Source organism: Trichomonas vaginalis, chromosome VI, assembly GCF_026262505.1.
Source record: "Trichomonas vaginalis G3 chromosome VI, whole genome shotgun sequence".
NCBI lineage: Eukaryota > Parabasalia > Trichomonadida > Trichomonadidae > Trichomonas > Trichomonas vaginalis.
Window position 1 is genome coordinate 14794873 of NC_067208.1, and position 24157 is coordinate 14819029.

The 24157-nt window shown below is 34.4% G+C and overlaps 13 protein-coding genes and 1 pseudogene across 14 annotated transcripts, besides 2 other annotated features; 3 read left to right on the forward strand and 11 right to left on the reverse strand.

Moving 5' to 3' along the window:
- Positions 1–11746: part of a mobile genetic element that runs on past the window's edge.
- TVAGG3_0866510 (protein of unknown function, DUF4106 family) lies at positions 135–584 on the forward strand (the record flags this gene model as incomplete). Its single annotated transcript, XM_051249880.1, has 1 exon — positions 135–584. One exon carries the CDS (start codon positions 135–137, stop codon positions 582–584), a length of 450 nt encoding a protein of 149 aa, XP_051085355.1.
- On the reverse strand, positions 1092–1526 carry TVAGG3_0866520 (uncharacterized protein; the record flags this gene model as incomplete). Its single annotated transcript, XM_051249881.1, has 1 exon — positions 1092–1526. The coding sequence occupies one exon, from the start codon at positions 1524–1526 to the stop codon at positions 1092–1094; it is 435 nt and encodes a 144-aa protein (XP_051085356.1).
- TVAGG3_0866530 lies at positions 4675–5532 on the reverse strand (annotated as a pseudogene). Its single transcript has one exon. A coding segment is annotated over exon 1 (858 nt).
- TVAGG3_0866540 (DNA/RNA polymerases family) lies at positions 5590–7743 on the reverse strand (the record flags this gene model as incomplete). Its single annotated transcript, XM_051249882.1, has 1 exon — positions 5590–7743. One exon carries the CDS (start codon positions 7741–7743, stop codon positions 5590–5592), a length of 2154 nt encoding a protein of 717 aa, XP_051085357.1.
- TVAGG3_0866550 (His-Me finger endonucleases family) lies at positions 7782–8366 on the reverse strand (the record flags this gene model as incomplete). The annotated part of the gene is made up of 1 exon (XM_051249883.1): positions 7782–8366. The coding sequence occupies one exon, from the start codon at positions 8364–8366 to the stop codon at positions 7782–7784; it is 585 nt and encodes a 194-aa protein (XP_051085358.1).
- On the reverse strand, positions 8636–9223 carry TVAGG3_0866560 (phage tail repeat-like family; the record flags this gene model as incomplete). Its single annotated transcript, XM_051249884.1, has 1 exon — positions 8636–9223. One exon carries the CDS (start codon positions 9221–9223, stop codon positions 8636–8638), a length of 588 nt encoding a protein of 195 aa, XP_051085359.1.
- TVAGG3_0866570 (uncharacterized protein) lies at positions 9243–9398 on the reverse strand (the record flags this gene model as incomplete). The annotated part of the gene is made up of 1 exon (XM_051249885.1): positions 9243–9398. One exon carries the CDS (start codon positions 9396–9398, stop codon positions 9243–9245), a length of 156 nt encoding a protein of 51 aa, XP_051085360.1.
- Positions 11747–13298: 1552 nt separating the features above from the next.
- On the reverse strand, positions 13299–13580 carry TVAGG3_0866580 (uncharacterized protein; the record flags this gene model as incomplete). The annotated part of the gene is made up of 1 exon (XM_051249886.1): positions 13299–13580. A coding segment is annotated over one exon (282 nt), but the record flags the coding sequence as incomplete, so codon positions are not given.
- Positions 13581–15123: 1543 nt separating this feature from the next.
- On the reverse strand, positions 15124–16552 carry TVAGG3_0866590 (transferase(phosphotransferase) domain 1 domain-containing protein; the record flags this gene model as incomplete). The annotated part of the gene is made up of 1 exon (XM_001314501.2): positions 15124–16173. One exon carries the CDS (start codon positions 16171–16173, stop codon positions 15124–15126), a length of 1050 nt encoding a protein of 349 aa, XP_001314529.2.
- A 205-nt stretch (positions 16553–16757) lies between these two features.
- On the reverse strand, positions 16758–19305 carry TVAGG3_0866600 (ubiquitinyl hydrolase protein; the record flags this gene model as incomplete). Its single annotated transcript, XM_001314502.1, has 1 exon — positions 16807–19278. One exon carries the CDS (start codon positions 19276–19278, stop codon positions 16807–16809), a length of 2472 nt encoding a protein of 823 aa, XP_001314530.1.
- Positions 19306–19431: 126 nt separating this feature from the next.
- On the forward strand, positions 19432–20712 carry TVAGG3_0866610 (uncharacterized protein; the record flags this gene model as incomplete). The annotated part of the gene is made up of 1 exon (XM_051249887.1): positions 19785–20639. The coding sequence occupies one exon, from the start codon at positions 19785–19787 to the stop codon at positions 20637–20639; it is 855 nt and encodes a 284-aa protein (XP_051085362.1).
- Positions 20713–21102: 390 nt separating this feature from the next.
- Positions 21103–21819, forward strand: TVAGG3_0866620 (translation initiation factor protein; the record flags this gene model as incomplete). The annotated part of the gene is made up of 1 exon (XM_051249888.1): positions 21145–21708. The coding sequence occupies one exon, from the start codon at positions 21145–21147 to the stop codon at positions 21706–21708; it is 564 nt and encodes a 187-aa protein (XP_051085363.1).
- A 126-nt stretch (positions 21820–21945) lies between these two features.
- Positions 21946–24157: part of a mobile genetic element that runs on past the window's edge.
- TVAGG3_0866640 (uncharacterized protein) lies at positions 21985–23673 on the reverse strand (the record flags this gene model as incomplete). The annotated part of the gene is made up of 1 exon (XM_051249889.1): positions 21985–23673. One exon carries the CDS (start codon positions 23671–23673, stop codon positions 21985–21987), a length of 1689 nt encoding a protein of 562 aa, XP_051085364.1.
- Positions 23694–24143, reverse strand: TVAGG3_0866650 (uncharacterized protein; the record flags this gene model as incomplete). Its single annotated transcript, XM_001314505.1, has 1 exon — positions 23694–24143. One exon carries the CDS (start codon positions 24141–24143, stop codon positions 23694–23696), a length of 450 nt encoding a protein of 149 aa, XP_001314533.1.

Here is a 24157-nt window from a genome sequence, read left to right on the forward strand (position 1 = left end):
TAAAGAAGTCTAAGTTAGTATGTATAAAAGACTCTGAGTTGTTGGATTGGATAAAGAAGTACCAAAGAAGAGTTTTGAAGTACAATGCTATAAATGAGTATATAAACTCGAAGTTTAAAGACCCAAATGAGGAGATGCAGAGAATATTAGAGAAGAAACACTTCAGAAACAGACAGAAAGAGATAGAATACATTTCGAAGAAATTGCAATCTTACGATTGGAAGACTTACCCTCACAGATGTCTTCTTATCTTAGATGACTTTGCTTCTCATCCTTTGTTAAAGAATAGAGAACAAGACATGTGTCGAATTCTTAAGAAGCTCAGACACTTTAACATCTCAGTTGTCATTTGTGTACAGACAGCAAAGAGTTTAAGTAAGGATGTAAAGAGAATACTTACTGATATTATACTTTTCCCCGGATTGTCCGAAGACGATTTCATGGAACTTATGAAAGAGTCCATGGCAGGTAAGTTTGACAGACATGAACTATGGGAGAAGTACAAAGTCATACAAGACCCTCATACTTCTTTCAGAATTCATATCTACGCAAACAAAGTTCAAATTGTAAAAAGTCAAGCGTAAAAATGTAAGTGTTATAGTCTTAGTCTGTTGTGGTGCTGGGGCTGTCGGTTCTTCTGGCTTTGGAAGACATTCAGGAAGAGGAACGTCAGCCATCCGTTTGTGTCCTGTCGGAAGGAAGGACTTTTCCTGTCGGAAAGAAAAATTTTTCCTGTCGGAAGGAAAAACTTTTCCTGTTGGAAGGAAAAACTTTTTCTGAAGTTCGACCAAAAAGTTCTCAATTTTCGAAAATTTGAATGGTTTACGGACGGACAACTGGAAAAATTTTTCCTGTCGGAAAGAAAAATTTTTCCTGTCGGAAGGAAAATTTTTTCCTGTAGGAAGGAAAATTTTTTCCTGTAGGAAGGAAAATTTTTTCCTGTAGGAAGGAAAAACTTTTCCTGTTGGAAGGAAATTTTTTTCCTGTTGGAAGGAAGGACTCGGAATGCCAGAAGGATTTGACAAGACAATTTACCTTATAGAGCTACCTGAGCCATCTTTGGTGTCAAGCTTGAAAAATAAATGGTTCATTTACTCTGCTTGTTTGAAGTTGTCAAAATACTCTGTTATCTTTTCTTTCAGTAATGGCAAATCTTCTTTGAATGTAAGTATTGTACAACCTTTCATATCATAGTGTGTTTGAGGTAACGTATCTTGAACTATCTGTTTAACATCTTCATTCGGTGTCATTGAAATCGGTAAGTTTTCGCGATAGAACCAATTTCTGTCAGATTTGTAAATCTTAGCAAGGTCGTAAAAGCTTTTGTTGTTTCTTCTGACTAAATGCAACATAACCATATCTCTGTCTTCTTCATTTTCCATCTCTTCAGTGTAAATCATATACTTATAGTTCTTTTCCTTTCCTTTTGGTACCGAACGTGGTATTCTTTTCTGTATGGTTTTGTCTTTTGCTTCAAGCTTGTTCTCTAGCTCTTCACGTTCTTGTCTATGAATTTCATCTAACATCATGAAAATATACCAAGCATAACGAGGTGAAGCCCACATTGCAACAGCATTTACAAGAAGTCTATGTACATACCAACCTCTCAAACCATTTGGCAAATTTTTACGATTTTCATAGAGTTTTGGCGACCCCGGTTTTTTACCTACTCGCTGTGCTTCGCTCAAAAGTTCTTTTGTCTGTTGGTTTTTGAACCAATCGTCTGTATGTTTGGTATCTGGAGCAAAACATGCTGTCAAAATACTTTGCATTTGGTACATGTCATCTTTGACCGAACGAATGAGACGTAACTGTTTGTTATACTGAACCCACTCGTATTCTTCATCTATATCTTCATGAACGATAGCAGTTGTTGTGTTCTCTGTTGTTGACATTACTGTCTTTACATACAAAATAAAAAAATAAAATAAAATAAAATTAGCGTTATTTTCTATCTTGTATAAAAGACCAAAAATAAACGCTTTACATGTATTTTTCAGCAACTTCGTCAAATACTTTTATAGCTTTGTCGATCTCATCTACTTCAAACGTTTCTTTACCTTTCGTGGGAGCACCATACATCTTCTCAAACTTTTCAAGTAGTTCTGTTTCAGCAGCTCTCATATCGTTAACAAACGCAACCTTAACTCTATTGACTATACTGTCATATCTTTGAGTTATATTAAATGTTCTTCCTATCTTATATCTCTTTGTATTGAAGTCCTTCGGTTTCTGAACGATGTAAAGTAAGCCTTCACTGCAACGTTCAGTATCGAATGAACCATATGTTATGAAATTATATCCAACAACCGGGTCAATCCAGAACAAAACTACTGGTATAAGACTTTTGTCTATAAGATATGCTCTTGTTCCATAGAATCTTACCGATATCATAAGCTCAGGATTTTTTGTCAAAATTTTCTGAGTAGAAGCATTTCTAACCAGTCGTGGGATGTTTTCTTTTCAGATAGTGTTAAAATGTCTGACAAAGAATATTTTTTGTATTTCTTTGAGTATCTATTACTTTTAAATCACCTATTCTAAATATTTTTGGTCTCATTGTCTATCTTTTTAACTGTTTAAACCAGTGTTTAACATTTGCTGTTTTACATACAAAAAAAAAAAATATTTTAAAAAAACTAACGTTAATTTTATTTTTTCTATCTTGTATAAAGATATGATTTCATAGAGTTTTTTCACTGTTTTCATAGAGTTTTTTCACTGTTTTCATAGAGTTTTGGCGACTACGGTTTTTTCCGTACTCGCAATTTTTTACGATTTTCATGTGTTTTTTTACGATTTTCATGAGTTTTAGGCGACCCCGGGAAAAATCGGGGTCGCAATTTTTCACGATTTTCATGAGTTTTTTCACTGTTTTCATGAGTTTTAGGCGTTCCTCGGTTTTCCGCGGGTCGCATTTTTTCACGATTTTCATGAGTTTTTTTTACGATTTTCGAATGGAATCTCTACCCTCGGTTTTCTACCGGTCGCAAACATATGAGGAAATTCATGAAATTTGGTCATTTTACTCAGAATTCAATAAAATATATTTTAGGCGACCAGGTCACTCGGTCACTCGGTTAAATGAACTTCTCTGAAAAAGTGTGACAACATGACATTTTGACAACAACACAGGAAATAGACTTCATCGTATATGTTTTTTCACGATTTCATCGTAAATGAGCGTAAATCAGACAAAAATATATTTTAGGTGAAGTGGCTCAACCTCAAAACAAGCATTTTGTGAAGAATATACCAACCCGCGGAATTCCGGCGTTGCTTTTATACAAAGTTCAACAGGTGAAAGAATACGATGAAGTTAAGATTTCATCGTAAATGAGCGTAAATCAGACAAAAATATATTTTAGGTGAAGTGGCTCAACCTCAAAACAAGCAATTTTTGAAGATATTACCAACCGCGGAATTCCGCGGTTGCTTTTTTATACAAAATTCAAGAGTTTTGGTTTAAAATACGTGGAGCCAAAAATGGCTCGACCTCAAAAACAAGCATTTTGTGAAGAATATACCAACCGCCGGAATTCGGCGGTTGCTTTTTTTTATACAAAATTCAAGAGTTTTGTGTGTTTTCTACGAGGTAGAAATGAGGGTAAAATGAGGGTAATCTAGCCATCTACCCTAAAATATATTTTTGTCGAAAAAAATGGTTCATTTACTCACAATATTTTTGTACAAAACAACCCCAAGCTTTTAACTTCTTTTCTGCAGCTTCTAATGCTATTTAGCGAGTTCATATTCTCTAAATTTCTCTTTAAATCTTCTGTTCCATTGGTCTAGTTCGTATGGAGAATCTCTATAACCAGAACATATCTCACGTTCATGTTCTATTTGTTTTTCATGCATTTTTCTAACTTTCTTCGAACAAAGGTTTTGCATTCTCTACTGTATCTTCAAGTTCTTCTTCATCTAATTTCTCATGAACTTTCTTGTCTATGGAGTCCATAATTTTTCCAACTGCTATACAATATTTTGGAGAAGCCCACATTGCTATATAGTTTACAAGTCTTGGGTCTACATACGTTCCTCTAACCTGTTTGATTTCATCAGGAATTCCTGCATGAACTTTGTATAAAAAGCGCCGGAATTCCGGCGTTGGTATATTCTTCACAAAAATGCCTCAAAATACTCTTCCCAGGACTTATTTTCCAACAACTTTCTAAAGTCTTTCCTAAACTGCTGACACATATTTGTTACATTTATATAACATCCTTGTCTCTACGTAAGACTTCAATACCGTTGTAAGTGCCTTTGTGAATGTTTCGCCATTAGATTTGTTCGTGAACGTTTTGCTTCGACTGTCATACTGTTCTTACAATAAAAATAAAAAAATATTTTTTGGTGGTACGTCGGACATTCGTTTGTGGCTTAACCGTCGGATATTCGTTTGTGGCTTAACCGTCGGACATTCGTTTGTGGCTTAACCGTCGGACATTCGTTTGTGGCTTAACCTCAAAACAAGCATTTTGTGAAGAATATACCAACCCGCGGAATTCCGCGGGTTGCTTTTTTATACAAAATTCAACGGGTGAAAGAATACGATGAAGTCTATTTCCTGTGTTGTTGTCAAAATGTCATGTTGTCACCATTTTCAAAAAGATGTTAGTTGACCGAGTGACCGAGTGACCGAGTGACCTGGTTCCACCAAAAATATATTTTTCAATACTTTTTCAGCACTTTTCCGTAGTTGTATATGAAAGACAATTCGAGATAAAAGTCATAGTACAATGGTATTATATGCTGCACACCGTTTGTAGTGAACCAAACTTGAAAGTCAGAGAAACTGTTACTAGGTGGTTCGTAGAATTTAGAAGCAAAGTCATAAAAGTCCTTACCCATACAAAGAAAACTGTTGTTGCTTGAACTGAAACTTGCATGACATATAACATTTTGAGGGTCAAACACGTTTCTATAAACTGTCAAATCTGCTGGTGGAAGTATAAATTTAAAAGGACCGTCAGGTGGCAATGGTTCGTTCTGGTTTAGTAACCGAAGAAATTGTGCCCAAGAGTTTGTCTACTCCCAATATAAAAACTCTGTATCTCTTGGAGGGTTATTTTCAATCCTTTGAAATGAAACTGTGGAATTCATCTTATCGTATTCTAGTTTCAGATAGTAAGTTCCGTTTAGTAAAGAGTGGTATTTTTCTTGAAATTCCCAGTAGTATTTGTTTATTTGAGTTTGAAAGTCATTTAGAGTCTTCTCAAGACTTTCGTCTGAGCGAATTGTAAAGATTTTCATTTCGTCAAATTTTTCTATTAGACCATCAGAGCCTTTATACTGACCATGAAAATATACTGCGAACATAAACGCGTTAGTTCTATTTGAAAACAAAACTCTTCTAAATCCTATTGCCTTTGCATCTGAAGGACTTTGAAGCCAACGAATTGGATAGTCAAACCTGTAGGAGCCGGATGAAATTTCTTCATCTGATATATTCCTACCGGCATTTGTAAAGATATAGTCTAACGGTTTTGTATCTGCTACTTTTGTTCTTTGTTTTTCAACCTGAAGCATTTAATATATGTAAAAATATACTGTTTTAAAAACGTTTTTACTTCATGCAATGTTTTACTATTTCATGCAATGTTTTATTTCTGTCCCGTCTTCAAGCACACCCCAGTACTTGCGTTTGGAGAGAACATGAACTTCGGAAAATACCTTATCTAGCTTAAAAAAGCCCATCTTCTCACCGACCATACCCATTTCAATGAGTTTGTTATAGCCTTCTTCGTTCGTCATGAGTGCGTCTATGTTCTCGTAGTAAACCTTCACTTTGGATTTGACTTCGGAGAAGAATTTGTTGTAGTTGTCAAGGACTGCTTTTGCGAACTGAGGGTAAGACCAATGTTCGACAATAGGTTTTAATGTGGTTACTAAGCCACTTTGACCTTGAGTGAATTCGTACTTCAAAACAAAAGGAGAGAACCTTTCAACAAAGTTGTCGACCTTCTCATAGTGTTTACTCTTCATCGCTTGAGGTTTTTTAATGGAATATCCCCATGTCGAATTCATAAGTAATTTCAATGTCATTGCAAGTTTTGAGTTTGAAGCTTTCCTAATATCATAGAGTTGTTGCATGACTTTTCCAACCGTATAGTTCCTTCCCGGGAACTCACCGTCTTCGTTTGGAATTCCAGTCGGAATATATTGGACAAACCTCATGTACGCAGCGTTAAGGTCGACATAGTATATTTTTTCATATGAGTCAAACTTGTCGCAACCTATGGGTCCGGTTCGTGGAAATTCAAGTGAGTCTCTTATCTTCTGAGAAACCTCTCCTGTTATCTCATAGACATCGTCGAAGCAGCCCGTTTCATATAAAACCTTCTGACCTAACTCAGAAGCTCTCCAATACAATTTTACGTCGATCGGATGTCTCAATGGAAGTTTGTTTATAGCATCTTGAAGTTCTTGCAACCTCATTGGAAGTTCTTCTGGTTCAGGTTGGTATCCGAACAATCCAACTCCTTTTGGAACAGTGTACTTCTTTTGTGCTATAACTTTGTCTGGAACAACTTTTGGTCTTGCTAACAACGAAAAGTTTGTTTCATCTTTTGGTACAAAAGTTTCTGTCAGCTTGTCATCTGGAATTGGTTCCAACAAACCTTTCTCGAAAAGAATGTTAACAGCCCTGACAATGTTGCACTTACCTTTTCCGAACAATGGGTTTGTAAGACTTTCGTTCAACATGAAGTGGTTGTGGACAAGTACAATCTTCAACCATGGTAATTTGAAGTCAACAACATAGTCATCATGTGAAGAACCTTTCTCAGTCGGAATGTTGACTCGGATATTGACATTTGCCAACGGTGCAATTTTTGACAATTGACCTCTAAGAATGTATCTTGTCTTCACACATGACTCAAGATACTTCATCTTCTCTTCTGAAACAAGACCAGAGTTCCTGAGACATGTAAGAATACAAGGTTCATTGACAATTTTTTCAATTGAATTGTAAATTCCATACCTGGTTAAGTTAATGTCAGACTTATTTCTGAACGGGAAGTATCCAGCATGTTGTCTGACTGCTTGAGGGTTAGGTTGGTACCATTCGAACTTGACACTTGCAATTCCTTCAATTGCATTCAGGATGTCTGAGTCGGAGTCAAACATTTGTTCTCTCTTTGTAGTCTTGAAAGCGTCAAGAAGTTGTGCGGCTGTTGTGACATTGCCATGCGCATAGTATATATGACCGTCCAAATCTGTTATGGTCAATCTGAGATTGTGTCCTTTCTTATTTCCGTCTTGTATGGCAGCAAGTACACCCATGAAGCCTTCTTTGTTCTTTCCTTTGTCAAAGTTTACTGTAAAGGTTCGACCTGAACCAATTTTACTTCTAACTTCACGATACTTTTCATATGCATATCTTGTTCTTTCCATGGGAGCATGTGTGTCTTCACCTTTTCCTTTTTTCCTTCTCAAAGGATGCAATTGTTCGTCATGTTTCCAGTAGAATCTGGCAAAGCCGTCGTGTCCTTCAACTTGAGGTTCACTAACATCGAAAGGCAAGTTCATAAGACGTTCTTCCTCTAACCTCTCTAGTCTGTTTGGATAATTGGCGCGCGCTGTTTCCAATTCCATTTCGTAGCGAAGACCAGACAGTTTGTCATAGACTTTTATTGGCTTTCCCTTCCTATATTTAAACTTCTTTGAAACTTTCCAACCATATCTTTCTAACTCTGCTTTTATTCTAGCAGATTTTCTATCCATTCTATGTGGGGGCATTTTATAAAAATAAAAAAATATACTGTTTTAAAAATGTTTTAAAATGGTATGCCATATAGCTTCTTGAATTTGTTAAGAAGTATTCGAACGCATTTTCCATCTGTATCTCTAGTGTTTACATAAGCATAGCCTGCCTTAGTAAAATATACTTGTAATTTCCTATAGTTTACGCCGGTATAAAAGTAGAAAGAGTCTTGTTCTTCGCTATAGTAGTAAAACTCAAACGTATGCTCGCCATAGTCTGTAATTTCAATTGTTTCATCTTCTAGTTCGTCGACAAATTCGAATACAATATCTCTAAATTTGCTTTTGTTCTTATTGTTTTCAGAACGAGTAACCCAACGTAAATTTTCAAGTCTATTGTCATTTCTTATATGGTTTATATGGTCTACAAAGGGTAGATTGTTAGGGTTCGGTATAAAATGAGTTGCAATGACAACATGTTTAAAATAGTGTTTTCCACTCATATCCATAATAGCATATCCGTCATTTCGCTCCCATCCGCTTAAAACTCTTTTTGTCTTTTTGTTTCTGACTTCAAATGACTCACAACAGTGAATTTCATATTTCTCATCTAACAAACAAGTTTCCCAACGGTCTGTTCCAACAAACTCAGCGTACATTTCAAATAAAATAAAAAAATATTTTTTTTAAAATAAATGTTTTAAAATGGTATGCCATTTCATATTTCTCATCTAATTTCTCATGAACTTTCTTGTCTATGTTTTGTCAAAACTTCTTCATCTAATTTCTCATGAACTTCATCGTCTAATTTCTCATGAACTTCATCGTATATGTTTTGTCATGAACTTCTTCATCTATGTTTTCCCAACGGTCTTTTCCAACAAACTCAGCGTACATTTCAAATAAAAATAAAAATATACTGTTTTCTTTACTTTACATAACCACCTGCTATCATAAGTCTTTGACGCCAACCCATACCAGCTAATGAAGGTTGACTTGTTTTAGTAGTTTCCAAACTAAACTTTGGTTTTGGTTTATCTTCATTTTTTGGCTCACCTTCTTCTATTGGTTTTTCGTCACTTTTTGGTTCCTCTGACTTTACTTCACTTGCAGGTATGGTTGTGTCGTCAACATCTTCATAAATATCATATGCCATCTGTCTTTGTTTTCCTTTCAACTTTTTGTGTTTGTTGTAAAGTTTAGAATATTTCGACTCTAAGTCAATGAGATGTTCTATAATGAACTGTTGGTCAGTGAAGTATACCTTCCCATCTGTTGTCTCGAAAGCTCCTTCAGACTTCAATATTTTATTTGTGAGAGTCTGTTTCTTTTTTGAGATACTAGCCGTTCCATTTTTATGAAAAGTGACTTTGTAGTTAGGGTTTGTATTTCCAGATCTGGCACCTTCTATTATTGAATTTTTCTCTTCATCTGTAAGTTCTTTGACAGGTTTTGACAATGGTTCTGAACTTTTTGTTTGTGGTGTCAAATCTACCGTTTCAACTTCTTCGGTCATTTCATCTCAGTAAAAAATTTTAGTTTGGTTTGTTTTCAACTGGTTGTTTAGGTTTTTTAAGTCGGTCTAAAACTTCTTGAGGTATAGGGAGGACTTGACAAACACGTGGTGGTGTAACTGCTGGAAGCCGACAAATCCATCTTGAACCCATTTGTCTCAAAGCTGTATTGTTCATTTCATCTCAGTAAAAAATTTTACATTCCCCACGTTTGAGGCGGTTGAGGTTGGTTATTGTTTACCCACTGTTGTGCATGGTTATATCCTCTGTTAAAGAATCTTTCACCTTGGTCCATATAGTGTCCTGCTTGGTTATAGTAGTCATTTGCTTTGTTATAATAGTTTCCTGCTTGTGTTCCTACATTGTCCATCCATCCTTGAACTTTTCCTCTTGTTTCAGGATTTGGAATAAGATTTGTTGCATCTCGTGCTACCTCCCAACCTTTCTGTACAGTTTGTATAATAGGTTGTGCTTTCTCTTTAAGTATACCTAATGTACTCAAAATCTTCCTTCCAATTCCAAATGCACCTCTGGCTATTGTTCCCACTGCGGGTAAAAATCTAGATGCGACTCCTGCTAATGCGCCAAATAAACCCATTTCTTATGGGTTAAAAAATGACGAATTCAAACAAGGACCCGTATGTTTCTAAAGCGACAAAGAAAGCACTCATGGTAAAAATCTTTAGTTCAACACCAAATGCTTGGTTTATGGATATCTTGGAAAACATTCCAAGGTATAGAGAAGATGGACCACCATACTGGCTAATATTTGTTGGTCAAAACACAAGATACTGTGAAGCCATACCATTATGGTCCAAAAATATTTTAGATGTGAAAACTGCTTTGACAATATTCGTTGACAAATACCATCCAACAAAACTGACATCTGACTATGAAAGTTCTTTCAAATCAGATGATATTAAAACTATCTGCGTTCAAAAAATGTAAACCAATATTTCATTGTCGACCAAAACCATTCTGCTCTTGGTGTCATTGACAGTTGTATAAAAATCTTAAGAGACTTAAACCAACCACAAGGTGGTGAGGTAGATGAAATGTCATATGACGACAAATATAGACACTTCTCCATGGCAAAGATGAGACAAGTTTTAAATATTTACAATAGCCGTAAACAAAAAGGTTTGGGAAACCACTCCCCGAAGAAATGAAAAACAACCCCGACTTAGAGAAAGACTTTATATTTAACAATTTAGTCAAAAGAGACAAACAAGAAAGAATGCCGGGCTTCAAACTTCAGAAAGGTGACAAAGTAAAATAGAAATACCTAAACGCGACCCATATGAAAATACTATTGACTATGACAACAATGGGAACCGACAGGTACTCACATTCGTGTTCGTAAAAAATAGAAGAAAGTATACAAGAGAATATTATGAAGTTTTAGGCAAACATGGCAAATGTACACACTGCAAGCACAGAAGATAAAACTACTATTGTCAGACCTCGTTTCAAACTTGTCAAAGTTCAAGGTGGTATACTTTCAAAGACAGTTCCTAACAAATATAAGACAACTCCTGACGAATATGCTAAAGAAGTTGAAAATGACGACTAAGCATTTCTATACCATGCGTAAACTGTCATGTAAGGTGGCATGTAGTCTTTCACTTTGTCCGTTGTTTGCGTATACCCTGAAACGCGATGTGTATGGTCTCCTTCTCTCCAAGTGTCATCCCAGTAACCATTTATAGCAAACTTAACGTCGTCTTTAACATCATATCCTTTACCTTTTGTCATTACTGACCAACCCCAATATTTATGCCTATGCAAACCTGCTTCAGATGTACTTAAATCTATGTAGTGACTGTGTGCAGGTAAGTTTTCACCTGAAATCGTTTTACTTCCACCTGTTTCCTTTGAAGAGTTTGCACAATACAAAAACCTGTCGACTATTTGAGTCCAAGTTCCAAAACCAAGTACTACTTCTGGTCTGGTAGAGTTCATTGACGTATAAATAGAACCTATAGGATATACTGTTTGAAGTATTTCTGTCTTTAATGTTTGAAGCTCTGTTTTGTCAGCTTTTTTATCATATAAATCTTGAGCAGTGAATTTAACATTGTTTTCATCCTCCATGACATAGACATTTCTACATCTAGTGTATTTCATCGTTGTTATGTCATCCTCCGATGTTAAACCTTGTGGAAAGTTAGGAGGTTTCCAAAGTAGTATATCCCCACCAGTTCCATCAGCTCCTTCAACCGTTCCTTCAATATTTTCTATACCAACAGTTGCGAAGAAATCGTGTGTATGGTTCTTATCTGCCTTCTTTTCAAGGCTAACGTTAACATATGTTTTATCCGCTTTAAGGTCTAAACACCCTGAAACCCATCCTGTATCAGCTTTCGTTTTTAAAATCTTCGATGTCCGTTCATTATACCATTCAACCCTTTCTTTAATTTCATTGTCTTTTTCATCCACATATTCCTTATCTGCTTTCTTCACTAACGCACTAGCCACACATGCTAACTCATCGTTAACATATGTTTTATCTGCTTTCTTTTCAACATCCTCTTTCGTTGCATATGTTGCATCTGCTCTGTCATGTTCTTCTTGAACTTTTTCAATGACATACTCTTTGTCAGCTTTGTTGTCAACATCTGCTTTCAAAAGAAGTTCATCTATAGGTTTCTCGTTTAAAGTTCCTTTTGTTGGATTTACACAGACAGTATGGTTCCTATTGTCTTGAAACAGAAACTCATCTGTCATTGGGTTCATTGTCAGTTTTAAGTTTCCTTCTTTCAATGACTCAGATATCTTAGAATAGTTTGAAAAGTTTGTTGTGTTCTTATTTAGAGCTTGCACAATGAGTTGTCGGTTGTGTTGTATTTCTCTCATAGACGCTGTTTCATTTGACATTTTTATTCTAGATAAAAAATGCTTTCAATAGAAAAAGAAAATTCAAGAGTTGCTACAACTAAACCATTAGATGAACTTTTTACTAATGTCGGTCAAAAGTTTGAGACAGATACCGTAAAGCATGAAGGCTATCGTTTTGACTACCCACTAAGATGGTTAAGAGACCCATCCGTTGCTGTTGGCTTTCGTAGAATGAAGTTCATTTCAGAAGCCATACATGGTTTCCCATTTACGGTCGGTTTTGAAGTTCGATACTATAACAAAGAAAAACATACGTATGAGAAATTTGAACAGGGAAAACTTTTACAAGTGAATTTGCTTGTAAACTTAGAAACAACTCTTCAAGCTTTTCAAGAAAAAATAAACGATATCTATCTCGAATATGCAAAACAGTATAACATTGACGAAGGAGAGTACCATCTCGATATTATATATGACAGGAAAAATGCAACTGTTAAAATCAATAGAATAGAAGACCTTGGAGAAAACGTTTATATTTCTACAAAATATAACAACTTGGCATGGTATAGATTTTTGAGGATGTTAAATCAGCCTGCAGCATATCCAGTACACCCGAACTTTTATGAAGTCGAAAACCCTAATGGAACATATGAAAATGTTTTCGACCAAGATGCTATTATAGTTCATGCTTCATTTTCTGGTGCACAAAACTCTTTTTTATGCTTGGCAAATGACTTTTACGAAAAACCTACAAAGCTATACGAACCACCAAGTGGAAGTATTTCAGACTTTCAAGTATGGTTTACTACAGATGGAAGAAAGAGAATAATTCCATTATACCACGCGTTTTACTTAGAACTTAGTTTCATATACAACTACTATCGAACGGTAAAAATATAATTTTTTAATACGGTTGAGGTGTTGGATTTGGTTGCCAACTAGACTGTGGTGCAGGTTCAGGCTGTTGTATAACAGGAGCTTGTTCTTCTGGTTCAGGGTCTTTAGGTATAATACCAACGAACTGACCTACTCTTTTACCAATATTTTTGACACCGTTCCAAATTCCTCTTCCGACAGATTTTTATTCCATTATATACCAACATTTCGAAAGAAGTTTCCTATTCTTCCAAAGAAACCCATTTTACTATATGTAAAAATCTAATGTCCGCCTAGTCTCTTACGTTTCCTTCTGAGTTCCATAGCATTCTTTAACTGGAGCTCATACATTCTATTTCTCCTCTGGTAGAAAACATATTCTGGGTCAACTCCTGTGTTCGCGTCATCTGCATAAAGTTGTTTATATCCGACTTCAGGGTTTGTATAAAACTCTTTCCATCTCATATTTGCATACCATGGTGGCAAACCTAACGCAGCGTCATTTGACATGGCAGTTTGCATTTGTACATCTGTTGGCACTTGACCATAGTTTGCCATTGCAGTTTGTATTCTAACTTCATTTGGAATATTCTCTGGGTTTGGTTGTCCAGGTTGCTGTGCATTCGCTAAGTTCTGTGCGTCCATTTAATATTAGATAAAAATATCTCTTACGAGTACATATGCTGAACATTTGCTGGTATTGGTTCATCTTCATATTCTCTATATCTTTCTGCCACGTCAAATAAGTAAATGACACAATGGAAAAAACCTAAAACAAGTAGTCCTATTTCAAACCACATTTAGTTACCAATAAAATTTCTTTGTTGTGACACTTTTTCCGGTTTATAGGACCTCTCTCATATTCTATCTTATCATATCTAAACTCATAGTCATGTATGTCCTCTAACCATCTCATAACGGTTTCCAAACCACTTTTATCGGATGTAAAGTAAAAGCATGGATGGTTATGTAAAACGTCTAAAGTTTCTAAAGAGTCTCTCAAAGTCCAGTCTACTTGGTATTGAAAATCGTATGTGTTATAGAACGGCAGGTCTACTATAAAGAAAACATTTTCCTTGTCTTTGTATTTTTCATACAACTCTGTCCAATGACATCTCACAAACTCTATACCCTCAGTATATTTTTCTATGTTCTTTTTGAAAACCTTTGTATAGTTAAGATATAAAACGTTTGACATAAGTGTTTCAATGTCATGAACTCTTATAGAACCACTATATAATAGTCTAGAAGATATACTATCCCAGTCAATATACTCTGCCTTTTTCAAAACCTCTCTCACAATATTTTTCTTATCTAATGGTATACGTTCCATCTTACCTATAGGTATCTTTTCTTTCAACTCACTCAATATTTTGTTTGTGTCTGGTATATGTTTGAGACGGTTCATATAGTTGTCGAAGTCATTGCATATAATCTTTGAGTCTGGGAATACGGTATGGCACAGATGGGATATATAGAAACTTCCACCGAACAAATCTACAAATGTTAGACCATTCGGTAGTTTCTTAAGTTCTCTCAATAGAATATCTTTACATCTACTCTTATTTCCAAAGAAGGGTAGTGGTGGTTTTGTAAAATTCATTTTATATATATATAATAAAAATGTTTTTTCCTGAAAAGTGACAGAAAAGTGACAAAACATGAAAACTACTCGGTTAAGGTCTTGTCAGTTTTGTAAAATAACCGTCCTATCTTGTTTAAAATGGAGAAAAGGCTTCTCAAAGTCCAGTCTACTTGGAACACCCGTAACTTTTCTGTAGCGACGATAGACCCTTACTTGTCCGGACAACAGTTATACTATTTTGAGTTCTCTACAAAAATTTTAGGGGCTAGAAGGCACGAAGTGCCTGGAAGGCCCCCTTACCCAAAAAAACCTCATTTTATACTAAACTCATTTTATACTAACATCTTCGGGGCTAGAGGGCACGAAGTGCCTGGAGGCCCCACTACCTTTTTTTTTTTTTTTTTTTTTTTGATAAGAATTTCTACATCTAGAATTTCTCAGTAAATGAAATTTATAATTATAGAATTATAGTCGATTAATAGTTATTCCCATTAGTCATATATGTGGAATATTTAAGAATCTCTTTAGGGAGATAAAAATAAAAATGAGTTTTTTTATATAAAGTGAAAAAATTTTAATAAACATATAAATTTATACAAAAAATTATTTGAATGAGTTGGAGCTACTTACAATATTAATTGAATCCGACTGTGACCTTTGAATTAAAATTGGAGACTTTGCTTTTGCAGTTTGAGCAACTGTTTGTGGTACATAATAATCTTTCTTTCTTTGTTGTGATATTTCAATATGAATACAAAATTTTTGTGGCGTATTTTGAGATTTAAATCCGAAAACATTGAGATTCAGCAGTGGAAATTTGGGAATCTCTTCAACCGATGTAATATCGTTATCATCAAGCTTTACTGGGAAATCTCTCAATGTGAAATTCGCTTCTTCAGGGATTTGGTAAGTATATTGAGAATTTATCCTTGGACAAAGGGATCCGTCGAGAAGCCCACAGAAATCATCAAAACTACTGGCATCTGAGATAGGTTCGCAGTAGTGTTCTGTATTATTCGACGGATAATCGATGAAATATCTTTTCGGACTTGTAAGAGTGATTGTATTGGCTTTACGATGTTCTACTATATGTTTTGTACCGGTAGAGTTATCGAATTTGCAATTCTTGAAGTAATTAATGTATTCGTCGTATTTTGGTTCATCTGCAAACTTTAATTTTCTCACGCTTTGTATATAGTTAACCAGAGCACGCTTAAGGTCTTGATTTAATGTTTTAGGGATAATATTGGCTGTATCATTAATTGAAAATTTTTCGAGGCATTCCTTTTTAATTTCAATAATACAAGCGTAAGGATTCTTAGATGCAGGGTCGAGTTTTCTTTGCCATGGTAAATTCCCTTTCAAAAGAAAACACCAAACATAAAATAAAGATTCTAAATCGTCTCTTCTTGATTGTTCGCCTCCTTCAAGGGCGTTTATAGATGCATATCTGGGAGTACCTGTGAGGGAAGTTTTGACCTGTGAGTCTGGTTTATGTTTATTATCGATAATATATGGCTCTGAAAGGCCAAAATCTAAAATGTAAATTTTTTTGCTGTCATGTAAATCTTGGACAAAGTTTTCTGGCTTGATATCTCTATGAATGTAACCTTTTGAGTGGAATTCTTTTAGAGCTTCAATCATTTGTGTCATATACGGATAAAGGATATTTGGCGCTAGATTTTTGCCAATATTAACTCTTATACTTTCAAAATTCTTACCAAGTAAATCCATATACATATAAGCTCTTCCATTTTCTTCTTTATAATCATATACTTTAGGAATATGAGGGCATTTTTGGTATTTGAGATACAATTCATGCTCCATTCTGAGTTGGACAATACTTACTGTCCTTTCATCTGAAATTTTTACTGCATATTTCTTATCTTTGCTATCTTTCGTGTAAGCTTTATAAACCTTACCAAATGCACCATTTCCTATAAAATCTTCTTGGTTATAGAGGAATTCCAATTTAGGTTTTTCATCTTTGTCCTTAGAATTGCTCTGCTCAGAACCTTGCATTCCAAAATTTATCATATCACATTTGACTAATAACATATCAATTAATGATTCAACATGGCATCAATACAGTGCTTCAAAATAATACAAAAATCATGGCGTTCAAGCAATTTGAGGGAAAAAATAATTTCGAATTCAATACGACAAGCTCAACTTATATGAACTCGAATCACTTTTGATGCCTGCATAATATATTTTATTATTGAAATCATCGTCATGTTTAAAAATTATAAAAATATTTGTTTATTCATAAACCTTTGGAAATATTTAGTAGTTTGGGAAAAGATCGTAGCAACTTCTATATTTGTCTAAGTGCTGTTTTAGAGTCGGTTTATCAACACATTTTCTAATTGTAGCGATCAAATACTGAACATTTGCGCCTTGAGAAATGATACCAGAAAAGCATCCATTTACGAAAAATGAAGCAAGATTCTGAAATGCCTCAATTGAAATTGTTCTGACAGGTTTGAAAACTCTGAAGCAACAATCCCAAAACTGCTTTCTTTCATAAAGGTAGCATTTGTTAGAAACAATGACGTAAGAAATGAAATCAAAGTACCAATCATCTTTTGTAGCATTAAAGTTCTCTTGGAACAGTTTGAGCATTTCATTTCTGACATTTGGATTTGGATGCAAAAGATATGCTTTGAAGAAATCATCTGTCATAAGGAATGGAATTGGCTTCTTAAGTTTTGCTTTTGTTTCTGTGGCCTCTTTATTTCTACTATGTTCGATGTGAGTAGCGTATCTGCAAACAAGGATATCTGTATCAATTGATGATTTGGTAAATTTATTGATTATACGCATGAACTTTTTATCATGTGCCAACAACGATGTCATTGATGAAGGACTGTTGTTAACTCTTCTGTAGAAAAGCATATTTGCAGAATCATTTGATTCCTTCAATACTTGTTTCAATGATGTTTGTGCTACTTGAGTATCATTAAATAAGTACCAATTTTCTCCTTGTTTACAGTATGAGTAATAGTGTCCATGTTGTGTAGTTCCATAGTAGATAACTGTTCCACAAAGAGTGAATTGAACGCCATTGTATACAAAATCTGGTTGAATTTGATAAGATTTGTTGTAATTTTTCTTTGAAGATGAATCAAATCTCTCAAGTTTGAAGACAAAGACTTCTGGAAGATTGATGATCTTTCTCTTCAAAAGACAGTCATACATAACTCCCTTCGACATTTGTTGTATTGGTTCTGGAGCGATGTAATCATCAATTTGTTGAGCAATAGTCTTATTGACATCTGTTTTGATTAGGAATGAAAGTTTGTCATCATTTATTGAAAGAATGACATTTTTAGTTGCCTTATCTTCATAATCACCATCAATTCTCATGAAGAATAGATTGTTTTCGGCTTTGAGAATGTCATAAACATTATTGATGACATCAACATAGAATTCATCAGCATCATTTTGTTGGGATGGATCAATTGAATCACCTTGGAATGTAAAATCATGAACAAAGCGTTTCATTGAAATTTGATGTTGAATTGAACTGTATTGCATCTCACAAAACAAATCTTGAAGAGCTGTGATGTATTTATCATTTTGAGCTTGAGCACTGAGAATCAGGTCTCTGAATTCTTTGATATTGAACAATTGTTGAATTGTTGAATTCAAATAACATGTTCCGCCAAGATTTTGAAGTCCATTCTTTACAGATTGAATATTTTGTAATTGCAAACATTTCTTCTTGCAAATGAATAAAACAACTGCTTTTGGATCAAGAAATGTATAGTAATGCTCAAGGAATGAAGTTAGATTATCACTAATTGCTAGTTCTTTGTTATTATTGATCAAATTGGCAAAGATATCTTGAACAATATATCCGTAATATTCATGATTTTGTGTTACTTGTTTATCATACTTGTTACAGATTTCAAATGCACTGATCAAATTGTTGACAAAATCATCAGATAGAGTTGCTTTTGTGTCCTTTATTTGCTCGTGAAGGTTCTGCAAGAATGCTTTGAAATCAGTTGTTTTTGAAGCTAAAATTGGAATTAATGAATAGCGGAGAGAACTTGGAATGGATAGATTTGATGACATCTGATTGAAAACTTCATATTGAATATTGAATACTTTTGGTTCTGATTTGACTTTCTGAATTATGATTTTATTTAAATCAGGATAATCTGTATCAAGAAGTTCTTTGAACAAACTTTTGACTTCGGATTTACTTTGTTCTAAAAGAGTTTCAAGGGAATTTGTTGATACCAAATTATTCCACTTCTTAATGTAATCTTCTTCAACAGTCGTCATTTTGTGATCTTCTTTATGCGTTTGTACTGGAACTTCCGGTTTCTCAACCAGAGCTTCGTTTGTTTCTTGATTATCTTCTTTTTCAACTGCAATATCTCCGATTACATGTTCATTTTCTTGAGCATGTGCCTCGTTTGTAAAAATTTGTGTTCCACTTCCCTCTTCTACAGGTGCAATATCACCGATTGTTTGGGGTTCATCAACTAATGATTCTTTAGAAATCTTTTTTTCTTGAACTTCATTTGCTTGGGTATTAAAAGTATCATAAATGAGTTTGAAGAATCTATTACTTATTCCCATGTAATCGAGCAAATGCAATATCTCTTCTTTGTTTAATTTTTTCAACGTATCTAAATTAGCGTCTTTGAGAAAACCATTGATTTGTGCTATGTTATTGTTTATAAAAGCCTGTATTAATTCTTCTGTGTTAGTTACAGACTGCTTTACATTACCCGTCTGCATAATAGTGAAAGTTTGATTGATTTTTTATGTTGGCATTTTTTTTTCCTTCCAAAAAATAAAGTTTTTTATGAACAAAATAAATTCGAATTAAACATAATTGCTTCATTGAGGATTCACATAATTTCATAATTTTAATCAATTTTTAGATTGATTTTAATTCTCTTTGTTGAATTAGTTCTAACATCTTAAAACCTCTAAGATCTAGCATACTTCTATGCATTCCTGATACAAATGCATCAATTTTTAGAGCCATTATTGATGTGTGATTAATGAAGCAACTAACCAAGAAAAAAACCTTAATATTTTTCAGAATAATTGTTGTAACAATCATTTCATTAGTAAGTATTATGATTTCGTTTAGAAGCCAAGCGAATAGCTTTCCAACTTTCAAAAAATATTCAAAACCAATTCCATATGATGATCCAAAATTAGTTTGGAGTCTGCGAAAGAAAAACCCAAAGCCTCCATTTCTTTCCGAACTAGAATATTCTAAGCAATTATATATAATGGTTCTTGATAATTCATATAAACCTGAAAAATATCACTGTATAATGAAAAGACAATGGATGGATCCAATAAAACAGTATAAAGAAATCGATGGAGTTGAAATGTACTCATTAAATGCCACGGATAACGAAGAATGTAATTTATCTACAATCACGATCAATTCTTTACCAAAATATACAGTAAACCCATCAGCATTCTTACTGATACATTCTCTAAAGCTATTTTTGGAGAGATCATATGCTGATTTTCTTTTTGTTATTAATGACGCCGCATACATGAAATTAGACAGATTTATAAAGTTTATTCGTAAGGAAATGCAATTAAATAGGAATAACAATAGGTATATTCTTGGAGATTGCGTAGAACAAAGATATTTCTTCCAAATGTTATTATTAGATTCCGGAATTCTTTTATCCCGATCACTTGTTCAAAAAATTGTTGATACAATGGATGACCATCTCTGGCAAGTTGCTTTTCAAATCGGATTGCCAGCAGATGAAATTTTGTCAGAAATTGTTGAAACGTTAGGAATAATTGTAAGAGATCGACAAACAGATGAATTTCTAGGTCGAGGGTGGAGAAGTGAAGAGCATTACAAGATGTTTTTGAACAAATCATTTGACTCCCTTCCAATTTGTTCAATTCCTTTCGAGCTTCTACGACCAGGAGCAAGCCAACTTGGATTGTGCTCGCCTCGCATTACACAAGTTAATGATATGTCTGTCTGGTCTGCATTAAACTACCAATCAAAAGAAGATTTCTTGAATACAGCAGAAAAGATGCTAGAAAACATCCCACAGAACGTTTGCTACTATTGGGATAGACTTTACCCAACAATTTGTATCAAGAAATAATTCTGAATACTTTCTGTTATATTTATATTATAATATAACTTTCTATTCATTTTCGTAACGATAATAACCAAAATTTAATAAATTGTTAGAATATATTTTACATTATTTTTGTTTTTACTTCTTTTATAACACACGTTATTGAAACCCTCAATTTCATAGAACGATTCTGCAACTTATATCAAGTATCATTAACGTTATCACTACTTTTGATCAATTATTGAACTAATTGAAGGATCTCAACCAAAAGGGTTAAGTGATTCGCCTCAAATACATATAAAAATTTATTTACTATAGACTACATTATTAAATGGTTCATATTTAGGCCATTGCATTAAATCAATTGTGAATTGATAAGAATCAGTCTCATTAAACATTTGTCCGTATAAATATTGCTTTAAAAATATAATTTTTTCCAATGATTATTTAAAAATCTCAGTTTACAATTTTTCACCTAATTTCGATGAGAAAATCGAATACTCCGCTTGCTTCTGAGTGGAGTTTTTATATGTTTTACAGAGCACCTGGCTCAAAAGCAGCTGACAATTACGAGAAAAATATACATACACTCGGTAGTTTTAATACAATCGAAGAATTTTGGTCAATATATAGTCACCTTAAACGTCCAAATGACTTAGAACCACCAACAGACTATCATCTATTTAGGAATGGAATACGCGCAATTTGGGAAGACCAAGATAACGTGAAAGGAGGAAAATGGATTATTAGATTAAAAAAGGGATTAGGCTCATACTACTGGGAAAGACTTATTATGGCATTAATTGGAGAACAATTTCCAGTAGATGCCCTTGGAGCAGTTATTTCTGTTAGATATCCTGAAGATATAATTAGTTTATGGAATAGAACTGCATCAGATGATAAAGTACGCCATGAAATTTGCCGTGCATTATGCTCGGCGCTCGAATTACCACCAGATACAAAATTGGAATACAAACAGCACTATGACGCTGTTAGAGATCACTCTTCTTTCAGAAATACTGTTATCTACCAGGCTGGAACTGACGAACCATTTGAAATTCCTCAAAAGAAGGTAGGAAATGGTAAAAAATGATGTTTAAATCTCTCTTTCCACATAACTCTTATTTATTTCTCTCGATATAATTATAATTTCGCTTTTTGGGTCAAAATTTATTCAGTATTTCTTTTCATTTGAAATGAAATTGAATAATCCTTCTCAAAAACCAGTACAGTATACATTGTGCGTCGCCTGTAGCCTACAGCTACAGGCACCGACACAATGAAAAAAGTGACAGAAAACTGACACCATACGGGCGCGCATATGTACGCATATATGTGTAAAAATAAACGTTCATATGTAAACTAACCTTTATTCACTAGCAGGGGCTGATAAATCATAATCGTCGAGAAGTACGATAGGTGGTCCCACCTGTTTAATCTGTATGGAGAGGCAAACGTGACGTAAGAAGCATAACACTGGTTTCTCAGTATATTTAATAGACTCTGCTGTTGGCTTAACTGTAAGCTTATATGTAATAGGTGAATTAGATAACTGACCCTGTTGGAATGTATAATCAGTTTCGCAAGGGAATCCACATAGGTAATGACCTAAGTCATTTGACTCGATTCCAAATTGAGGGACTGATGTGGTTGTGATAGACCTCATGACATCATAGTTGAAGCCAACAGTATCGTTATTATTGTTAGTGGCATTTGCCTGCATCTCATAGAAGATTGGATCATTAGATGCTTGAGCCTCAGCGGGTATGTTACCATATGCTCCACAGTTCAATTGAATTTGTTCAAACAATGGATTTTCATAGGTAGTGTTATAATTAGGTGTTTTCTTAAATAGTGTATAAATGGTGTTCACATATAATGGAGTAAATGCTGCCGTGAATGTACAAGGAGTTCCTTCACCTTTAGCCATTGAACCATCCATAGTAATGCAGTCAATTCTTTTGATTGGGAAGTTTAGAGTCTTTGCCGAATATCTTGTCACCAAATCACTATAGATGTTAGGGTCCAAAGAGAATGAGTTACAGTATGTAATCATTTCAAAGAAGTTTGCATTCTTCTTAGTGAACTTAATAAACTTGGTACCAAATGATATCGTACTCTTATCGGCATTCCAAGTTACAGTATCAATAACTTTGATACCTTCATAGATAGGAGTGAAGTGATTAGTGATTGGAATATAGCTTGTAACATTGGCTTGCATGTTCGGTAATGGTAGAATATCCTGATAACTTAATGGTGTCCAAACCATACCAGCAATACTGAACTTAACCTTAAGTTGTAAGTTACCAGCAAACGCTGGAAGGAATCTAATGTTATTAAGTATTAGGAATCTTCTTAGGTCAATCTTGATTGGTATGTGGAACTTTAATGTAGTTGCACCACTAATTGGTTTATTGAACTCAATAATCTGTCCAGAACGAACTGTATCACATCTATTGAAAACATCTTTATGTCTAGCCTTACTAAATACATCAACTTTCTTAATAGCTTCTGTTGTAGATGCAGTAGAAGTAATGTAACCTTCTTCTCTAGCATTATCTTGTGTATAAACACTTTTACCATTAGCGATTAATTGATATGATTCAACAGCATAGAATGAATCAATGTATCCCAACCAAATTGCTGGAAGATGTGCACATGATTTGCCACCAGCATATTTAGTATCAATTGCTTTAATTGCTGTAACATTTGATCCTGTAGGAGCTGTCTCAACAGCTCTTTCTTTATATACTTCACCATCATATTTAGGAACTTTTTCATCAGCTGGTTCAGTTTCTGTTGTAATTATGCACTCACCATCGACATAACCACTAATGAACGTATTATATAAGTCAATCATGTTCTCACCAGGTGGTGATATGTTAAATGTAATATAACCGTTATCAATAGTATTTGTCGGCATAGCTGGCACTTTTGTTGGGACATATCTATGGTTAGTATCTCCAATAGGAACTGCCCCATCAACTTGATCGAAATAATATCTTACTTGTCTGATGGAATCAGCAATACTGTATGTATTGAGGTTATCGTTCAACATCTTTCTCAGCTATAAAAAATTTACAATCTTCTTATTCTTGGGATTATTCGTCTTATTTGTGGCTGAGGTTTAGGAGGTTCTGGTTCAGGCTCTGGTTCATCATCGAAGTGTATTCTTTTCTCTTCCATTGATTGAACATATTCTTGATTCTCTTTAGTTTCCTTCTCACGTTCAATTGGGTCCATGTTTGGTTCATTAACTACACTGTTACGTTCTAATATCTTTGTCATCATCTCTAACAACATTTTATTAGTATATGCTTGTTCTTCTTCTTTCTTCTCATCAACTTTAGGAGCTTCTTGAACAACAGGAGCTGGGGCAGGAGCTGGTGAATTCAATGGTGCCTTTCTCTTTCTAACTTGAACTGAACCATTCTTCATATGACAAACATAATATAATGGATGTTGTATTCCTTTAGCTTCATTCAATATGATTGATTGCTTTTCACTTGGTGAAAGTTTTGACGTCATTTCTATCCTAATAA